The following is a 9884-nucleotide window of genomic DNA, read 5'->3' as shown; positions in this document are numbered from 1 at the left end:
ATTACTTTTAATTCACCAGTTGCGTGAACGGACATTACATTCATCTGCTGAACTTTAGAAAGCTGCAATGGCCTTATTGCAGCCTTATCTTTCCTTGAACTCGTTTGATGTCATTATAAATCAGAGGAATCAGAGCAAATCGGAGCAAGAAAAGCGCAACGTAGAGAGCACTTCCTGTCATAGTAGTTCCGGTGTTTCGGTTGTCATTTGCGTGCATGCTGGCTCGCTAACTGCACGAAGTGAGACTTCCTTGCGAAAGTTACTTTGTATTCAGTACGTTTTATTGTTTGTGCATCGTCTCATCGTTGACTTGAAATGATGCTGTCGTGGATGGAAAAGATTCCAGACCAAGTAGGATTTCTGGTGCTCAGTGCTGCTGATGGTGGTGTTATGAGCGTGAGTAGGCCACATACTTTCAACGCCCCTTCGCCTTCATGTAATGGCTTTTCTTATGAATTAACGATTAGTGTATTAAGCGTATCGTTTGTTATGTAGTGTCATTTATAGCTTTTGAAGAATCGACAGGTGCAGTTGTCACTTTCGCAAAACGTGCCGCTTTGTCGCATGTATCTCGAAAGTTCATTTGCTGTGCATGTTTATGTACTGCGTCTTTACCTGCAGTCAGGAGGCGAGCTTGAAAACGAAGAGCGTATCGGCGAGATCATCCGCAAAATGGTATACTGTGCGGACAGGCGTGATCTACTGCCCACAGACAACAGTGATGCAATCAACCGCATGTCAAGTAAGTATCTGGAGTTTTAGTGTCGTTTTGTTAAAGCCAGCCAGCCGAGTTAACGTCCTTGTAGAGCAAGCATATCCAGGGACCTTTATAGAGTTCATTATACCAGTGTTATCTGCCATAAACACAGCTGTCGCTTCCCCCAGGAAAAAAAATAAAGATAAATAGCTTTCCCTCGTATGACAAAGCCTGGACCTATGTCTGTTCGAAGGTTACTATTTCCTCTATTGCGACATTGAAGATAACAGTTCACAGAGGCCACTCCTTATGTGCGCACTACGTGATTGATCGACCTGTGCGAATTCAGAGCAGATAATGCCAGGAGTTGGATATGCTGGAGAGAGGAAAACGAAAATGGCTTGATTACTGCTACATGAGCTTTTTGCGCAGGGCACTTCCTTGCCCTGTGTTCCCAGGACAAGGAAGTGCTTTCCTTATCAATACTCCCTGTTCATATGCCTTTCATGGGATGCTCTGAAACCGGAAGCTGGGCTTCTTTTAGCCAAAACTCCCTCTTGGTGTTGTGAAGTGGGCTTTATAAGTGCTAATGTTTGTTTACCGTTAAAGGTGATAGTAGTAATAATTGTTCCTGGTTTGTAGATAATTATTCATGTTTTAAAGAACTTGTGTGCTAAGGCTGACTAGATTCTTGCCAAATGAAATGTTTAACTGCATTCTTATGATCTAGTTGCTTGTACGGACGCTCCTCAGTTTTTAACTTGTTCAAGCTGCAAAACCGTTTCATCTAAAGCACCTCAGCAACCTTATAACAGCACCTCTTTCATGTTGGACTCACTGTTATTGCTGTTGAACAGAAGTATGAATTGTTGTCGTATGCTTAATTTGAGAAAGCAAAATTAAATGTGTCATTTTCATGGATTTTCACTACAGTTAAGCAGTTGTTAATAAAAAAAAATTCAGTAAACATGCTCTGTACCATATGATTTCTCAAATATAACTAAGATTCTGCGAGCTCGAAAAGGTGTGTAAATAAATATATTTTTTAATGTTAGCCTGTTCATACTTGAGTTATAATGGACATGAAAGAACATGAAGCAAAGAGGGAGTGCATTATATTGAAGTAATCGTAGCTTTCTCCAGCTTTGCTGTCACACACTTGATGACATTCATTATCTGCGAAGCTTTATTTACAGAAATAAATTAATGGAGCGAAAGTGCAGTTTATCTCAGAATGCAGCTCTGCTGTCGTAGTGGCTCACTGTTATCTATTATCACAGTGCTGTGCAGTACCGCAGAAGCCTAGTATAATGTAGCTAAATGCTTGGAGGTGTGCAGATATAGCTGTACAAACTATAGTCAGTGACAATTACAAACAAGCGCCTCCCACAAAAACCTAATTGGCTGGCGCACCCATGCAAATTGTTTTCGAGTTTGGCCGTGTACATATCACCTTGTAATTCTTAGGTTGTCACCGACCATAGAAACTATATTGACAACCAGTTTAGGTGTATCACCGTTTACACTGTGCTTATCGTTTTTCTGTATGTGAAATTGTTCTGCTAAACATTGTGATTGTACTGCTGATCTACTGTGCATTTTCTGTTTCAGTATACCTGGGAAAGTACTACTACGTTGTGACCCTCTCAAGCCAAAAAATTTTCATATCCAAGAGAGAGTACCTGCCAGTTGAGCCAGTTGTTGTGTAGAATATGCTGTACTGTGTGCTAGGTCTGCAACTTGTGTAAATAAAAATTCATTTGCTTACTGTTTCTCTTGCTCACCAGAGGCTTTTAGAGTAACTGCTATGGTGGAGGCCACAGATGTTGTCGAAGCTGTATTACATGCTTCATGCACGTAACAGACTGACAGATCGCACGACCGATCAATAGTATTGAGGTTGGGAAACATTTATAAAATAGTTTAATTTAATGCTAGATTCATCACGTAATGCTGGACCTGGTATCATCTATATCATGACAGAGAACAAAATTTTTCACTTTTGTGTATCGATTAGGGATGCAAAATTTCTCCAAAAATTGAATGGTCTGAAAAGAAGAAAAGATTTTTTTGCTCAAATTCTTTGAGAAAAATTAGCAATAAATTAGGATTCACAGTTTACACTGCAAATATTTGTAGCAGGGTGATTCTGTGCGCTATACAGGTAAAAATTATAAACAGATGTTCAATATATTTTATTTGCTTGACTGGGAATACAAGATTAAACGGATTTGCCTCAGTCAACATGACATCAAAGAAACAAATTTTTCTGCAGTGCAATGTTAATGCTTTGAAACACGCATGTAAAACGAAAAGCTAGCGCACTAAAATGTTCTGTGTTGGTGTCGCAGCTTTTGCTTGGGGATTCCCTGCGTACTCCAGAAGTTTTTTTTTAAGTTTTGCATTATTTTGGTGTGCTTGAAAAATTGGCGAATTTTCTAGGTGCTTATAAAAATTTGTTTTTTCAGCAATATTTGATTTCCTGACCACTTGCATCCCATTAGTTGCAATAAGGGTTGGCAAGATGGTGTGGCTCTTAACAAAATAAGATTGCCGAGCATGTTTCTTTAGGCTGCACTCACTTGTGGCAGCTGCTGCAATTCCAGGAACATAGTGCATACCTACCAACTCTCCCAATCTTCAGTAAAGTTTATGAATTTAGGCTCATTCCGTGACTTTACAAAGAATAATTTCTGTTTTCGAAAGCGTTTCGCTTGTCAGTCTATGACCTTACCGTTGGATCTCTTCTTTTTGTGAAAGGATACCAGAAGGATACTAGAGCAATTTTATTTAGACAAGTTCCTGAAGCATGCGAAATCGATAACAGTAAATTCGCTGAAGTCTCTGCAACCTGAAAACAATGTGTTGTTTGTCAATCTGGCTGCTCATGTGCCGAGTCTAAAGGTAAATCGTCAATAAGGTGCCTATGTGTCCCAGAAAAGGCGTGTGGATGAGGGAAAGCTTAAAAAATAAACGCGTGTTAGTTCCCCTGCTACTTTCCCCTCGGTGTCAAGTCCACGGTATATTTATTAATTTTAAAGCGTGCTGGTTGGCAGGAATGGCAGTGAACCAGTGTATTGTGATGCCACGATGCATCCACCTTTTGGGTACTCTAGCTGCCCCGTAGAAACCAATGTCGTAGTAAATTACTTAAGGCGCTCTGGCACTGGTCAGTGTTATTTTTTTTTTCTGAGGTTTAGAGAGTTTGAGCTTTCCTCTAACCTAAAAAAGTGTTATGTTGGTACTCCTTTAAGGAAATGTAACCGCATGACTGTGCATTTGTAACATGTTCAAGGGCAGTCATTGGCATCAAACGTAAATACACTGCAGAGCTGAACAGATTTAGAGGTGGGTAAGTACCGCTCATGAGCACGCATCAACAGCGCACATATTGCGTGACCTGAAAGGAGCAAAATTCACCCACCTGGGTAGTACAGAACTGTCGGGTAAATCCATAAGGGCTCCTCGAAAGGAAAGCTTCACAGATACCCATGGCAATAATGTATTTTGGATCGTCGCGATGCCACACAGGTTCTCCTGCCTAACCGTTCATTCAAACATGGCATAAAAGTAATTGCATATAGAAGATTATACAATGTGGTGCAGTTGAATGCTGATAAAAATTTTGCAAAATTTCAGATCTAATAAATAAATTGATTGATTGAAAACTTTATTATTCCACCGAGCTGGGGTGCCCGCCTCTTACCCTACATGCAGGTAGGGGGGGGGGGGGGGGGAGGACGAAGCAGTCCCCGTGTGTTGGGGACAGTGAGTCTTCACAGCCTCAACAGCTAGGCGGATTGCTCGACGCTGGTCGTCTTCAGCCTCACTCTGGAGCAAGGCCTCCCAGGCTTCTCTACTATCAATTTTTTCCTAGGCCCCTGGGGAGCCAGCACACTCCCATATTACAAGATCTAGCGTACCTTTCTCCTTACAAATTTTGCAGAGGGCGTTGTTATAGTCCCTCGTCTGAGATAAGTAGATCTAACATGGTGATGTATAATTGTTTCCCTGGAGGCGCCGCCAAATGTGAACGTCCTCCAGAGAGAAAGGCCGATGCGGAGGTGGAAAGATTCGGCTTTGTAATGATCTACGATTTCCCTGTATGTGATGATGTTATCTTGGATCCCTGGAACTGGCTGCTCAAGAGTTGCCCGGTAGTAGAGTGCTCGGGTGGCTTCGTTACCTGGGATTTCTTCATGGAAAATTCCCTAGGATGCTTCTGTAGAATATTAAGCATTGCTTTCTCAGTTTAGTGACATACTGATATTGCATTGCAGCTGCAGCTGCTTCACAAACCAACACAAAGTTGGTATGAGATCGGTGAGTGGCGGTGCTGTTTGCTCACACCCACACTGGGCTAATCTCACACACCGACATGGAAAACACATGAGCAGAAATAGGTGTGACGAAAATTTGCCAGCTTACGGCGATGGCTAAACGATCGAGACACATTTTCACACGGAATTATTGCATGCCAGGTACAGCACATGATGTTTTCGTTAAAGCATGCACTAAAAAAAAAAAAAAAAAAAAAACAAACACACCCTGCGAAGAGCACTTCCCCGGTGTTGCCTTGGCTGTTATTGAAGTAGCGCGTGCTGTGTCGCAAAAGGCGTAGTAATTTATCAGTGTATGTCCAACATGGACAACAATACAGTGTATTCCTTTTTACTCGCCGCTGATTATATGCCAACATGAAAGTCAAGGATTCGCCCAACTATATTTACGTATACCATGCAGTTAAATCAAATTTTTCCTTATTCCAATGAAGCCCAATGTATTATTCTTGGTACGCCGAGTTTGATATTTCGAACTTCTGATTTCAGTGCAAGAAGAAACGCAAAGCTTATATATTATTAGCGTTTCTGATATGCTGAATTAAGTGAGTTTTGCATTGTGGATAGTTTAACAAACAAATTGCTGTAATAAGTTAATTTTGCTAAATCACTTACATAAGGTGTCATTGTCTTTTTGTACAAATTTACATCTCCGTGGTCAGAAACAAAGGTTAACAAGTTCTAATTTTCCTCGATGTGGAATGGTGTTTGTGCATTGCACATGGGGCTATATACAGTGCAATTTCTGAACATTGTGAAGCTGCACCAGGAACACATATAGCAAATGTATGTTTACATCGGGAGAAAATAGTATCCACACCTACAATTGCGATCAGACCTCTTGGCACTCGGCGCCAAATGGCTCTGTAAAGAAGAAAAAAAGAAATATTCTGCCGTACCACATACCGTGCATAGGTTTCTGGTGCCGCGGCACCAAGTTGTACCATGGCAACACACACACACAAAAAAAAGAGAGAGAGACCTATACCGTAAACTCCCGTTAATTAGAGCTGGGTTAATTCGACTTTTCACTTTATTCAAACACACTGCAAAGTCCCGGCGAGATATGCACTTGCTATGGAAGAAAAAGCCATTTAGTTTGAATGCAAAAGCATGTGCCGCTTCAGTTAACTCAACCCCCAACCACGTCCCCTCATGTGCACAGCGGTTACCAAAAGCTTGAAAACAAAAGAAATTCATTGGACAGAGCTACTGTTTCTCCAGACATGAAGCGGCTTTATTTTTATATTTTAGAGGCTGATGCTCCTTCCACCTGTGAAGCCATCCGTTCCTGCTTGTTTTGTGTCCTATCATGATCCCATAGTTGGCAGTCTGCTTCTTTCGTTCTGGATGGTGTTGAGTGCCAGTTTCATAGTGCTTTCCATTGAGATCAAGGAAAAGTTCTTCAGGATCTCTTTCTTGATTTCAAGAAAGAGTTGAATGCGTTCCACTTTGCCACTGTTTGTTAATTCAACCTTTTGGATTACACAACCAAATCATGCAGTCCTGCGAGAGTCACATTGACTGGAGACGACTGTATTTGAATTCTGAACCAAAGTAGGTTACTGCAGAAGCTGCAGTTGCCCAGTACCATAGGGCTAGTGAAAGCAGCGACAAATAGGTTTGCAAGTATATGGTGTTGAAATGTGTATTAGAGCATAGCCGCCAGTCTGCATAGTTTGAGCCACTACCCAATCCTAACATTCCTTGCTAGTTTGGAGGGTCCTACTGGATTGTCAGCCATACGCTTTCATTGGTGTATCAAACTAAAGCGCTCCTTTGAATTCTTTGCTTTCGATCCAGGCATCGCTTCAGACAGAGGCATGCAGGGTTGTCGCACATGCTGCTGAAGCATTGAGTTTAGCTACAAGAACCTCTTGTATTTAGGATGCATTAAAGATTCATGAAATATTTATAAAACAGATTTGACACGCCCAAGTGTTGACGCACAAGCAAGGAGAACATATATGTTGATGTATGTTGCCTGAAGCAATGCCAATCCAAGGCAGTGGCGAGTACGTGTTGACTCAAGAGATAGCAATTTCTCTGCAATGGAACGGTGGTGCCATCTGTCACTGTGCGTCGTGTATTGCAATTTTTTACTTTTTTTTATGTTGCAGTGACATGGCACCACCATTTCATTGCAGTGCCATTGTAAGCTGCCTGTGTGTGATCACACAACTTCTTTGTACACCTTTTGATTTCATTCGTACCCCGTTTGTGTTCTCTTATATGCCTGGCCGATAGCGTATCCAAACTTTAGGTCTCCCATTTCTATAAACCTCCCCATTAAATAAAACTTCTCTTTGCGAACCCTCCCACACTTTCCCAATTATAGCTGTTGGCTGGGTGGGTGCTGCTGCTGTCTTGCCGGATAGCCTGGACATAAGACAGGACTATATACAGGGTGTCCCAGCTAACTTTAGCCAGTTTAAAAAAGTGCGAATGCCACATAGCTAGACAGAACCTAGGTAATGCTGTTTGCCGTCGCTTGGAAATACTCCAGATTATTTTTTTCTTATTTACATAATTAGTCCCAATTAATCGAATTCTCAAGTATTATAATTAGATAAAAAGTGTCAATGAGAAAATTGTACAGCAACATGAAAAACTTCAGCTACAGCTTTCTGTTGCTCAGTACGTGCTACATAAAAGCATTTTTCCAAGTGTGAAAGAAGCCCGCAAATACATGCAAAGTGCCTCAAGCGGCCAGTTGTGCGGCAATTTTACATGCATTTGCGGGCTTCTTTCATGCTCAGAAAAATGCTTTTATGTAGCACGTATTGAGCAACAGAAAGCTGTATCGGGAGTTGTTCGTGTCGCTCTACAATTTTCTCATTGACACTTCTCATCTAACTATAATATTTGAGAAGTTAAGACTAATTATCTAATTAGGCAGAATGAAAAAAGAATAGTTTATCTCCAAGCGACGACAAACATTACCTTTGTTCTGTCCAGCTACGTGGCATTTGCATATATTTAAACTATGGCTAAGGTTAGCTGGGACACCCTGTATATATGTCGCATTCGCAACTCTTAAGTCTAGCCTGTTTTTTATGGTATTACTTAGTGATAAAACAAACGCCTAAATATCCTCACTGCAACGAGTATACGTCATCAAAAGCACAATTCCTTTAATTTAAACGCAACTCTTTCCAACCTTTCTATACCTACTTTCCTATGCATCAGGCCGCATCGCTTGTATACTTATATCGTGCCAATGCCACCTACCTCTTTGAAACACCTGATCACTGCGTGTTGATGATGACTGGCACACTATGGCACATACCCACAACAGGGGATTGGCATAGAAGTGGGCAGTACATTTTAAATAAATAGGAAGAAATAAAAAAATACAATGCAATATAAGAGATTTCGCATTACATGGCACGTGTGTGCGAGAGCACATAAATGCACACCAGCTTCTTTTATGGAAGAGATGCAGAAATGAAATGGGCAAATTTGTAGCATTTCATCAACTGCTTTACAAAAGCTTCACTTCTCATAGATTACAAAATGTGTGCTAGATCTGCACAATTTTTACCTGATCATGCTACCAGTCAATGAACATGTTTGTTACATGTGATACACTTGCCATACAACACAGACGAGCGAGTGCAGACAGAATTCAAAGAACAAGACGAGTTTACCTCATACGCCTTAAGTGATTTTAACTTACGTTTTTAAATATAGTAATCCTTAACACTTAAACAGTATACCAAATGTTCATCAACCACTTGCCCAGCCTTAGCACTGATCCGTGTCTGATTTTTTAAACATATGAGGCAAACATAAATTTACTGTTTATTAGCTTTATGGAGTTACGAGCATGATCAATGTGCAGGTCATCACCCTACACAAGCATGTGTGAAGCATGGGGGAAGAAATTTGTCCTTCCTCCATGGTGTGACGCATTCGCAAGGCTATTTGTGCATGGCAGGATAATATTAGCGTCACAGTACCAGTGACTGCCATGTTGCACTTCTAGCTAACCTGCAAGGCGCATTTTAGTAGGCGTGTGAATTGGCTAGTGCACACAAAGTTGGGATGGTACAGAAATATGGTTATGCTGAGCTAAAGAATTCTACTGACATTTTCTATTCTCCTAGAGTCGCGTAGTGCCTGAGGCAGCTCATGTCGCCACTGTCGCACCTTCACATTCAAGTGGCACGTGGAACTTGCAGAATGTGCACAACTTGCCCGGCCAGCAGAGCGTGGCTGCCAATATGTCGAGGAATGGTAGCGCTCCCATACTAACGCACAAGGCCTGTACTGAATTATGCACTACATTGAACTCGAGGGCATGTTCTCTGAGAGTCTGATATAAATGGGTTTGACAGTTCGTACTTAAATAGGCTGCATTAACTTAATAGAAGTTTATTAATTAGAGTTCCTCCCCCCACCCCACCCCTTTTTCTTCGACACAATCTGATCATTATCACACAAAGCATTGCCCAGTGCTCTTCATAAATTGGTTTTTAGTTTTCAAGTCATTGTACACGAGTTAAATTTTTACTAAAGTGCGTATTGGCAGTGCCATTTATGGGCACCGAACTAAAGCATACACTAGGGGATGAATGCAGCTAAGTTCCAAAGCTGTTATCTGGCACATGGCAACCTTATCTACTGCGGAATGAATGTTATTAAAGACAAACGTTTGCATGTTTGTACATATTAAATTTTGGGGGTTTACGTGCCAAAACCACTTTCTGATTATGAGGCACGTCGTAGTGGAGGACTCCGGAAATTTCGACCACCTGGGGTTCTTTAACATGCACCTAAATCTAAGTACACAGGTGTTTTCGCATTTCGACCCTGTTGAAATGTGGCCACCATGGCCAGGATTC

The 9884-nt window shown here is 41.3% G+C and overlaps 1 protein-coding gene across 1 annotated transcript; it reads left to right on the top strand.

Moving 5' to 3' along the window:
* The first annotated feature begins 57 nt into the window (after positions 1-57).
* Lamtor4 (Late endosomal/lysosomal adaptor, MAPK and MTOR activator 4) lies at positions 58-2469 on the top strand. Its single transcript, XM_050188531.3, has 3 exons — positions 58-396; positions 622-742; positions 2309-2469. The coding sequence occupies exons 1-3, from the start codon at positions 316-318 to the stop codon at positions 2404-2406; spliced, it is 300 nt and encodes a 99-aa protein (XP_050044488.1). The 5' UTR covers positions 58-315; the 3' UTR covers positions 2407-2469.
* Positions 2470-9884: the final 7415 nt, after the last annotated feature.

Source organism: Dermacentor andersoni, chromosome 2, assembly GCF_023375885.2.
Source record: "Dermacentor andersoni chromosome 2, qqDerAnde1_hic_scaffold, whole genome shotgun sequence".
Lineage (NCBI taxonomy): Eukaryota > Metazoa > Arthropoda > Arachnida > Ixodida > Ixodidae > Dermacentor > Dermacentor andersoni.
This window is presented reverse-complemented; position numbering and strand designations above follow the sequence as displayed.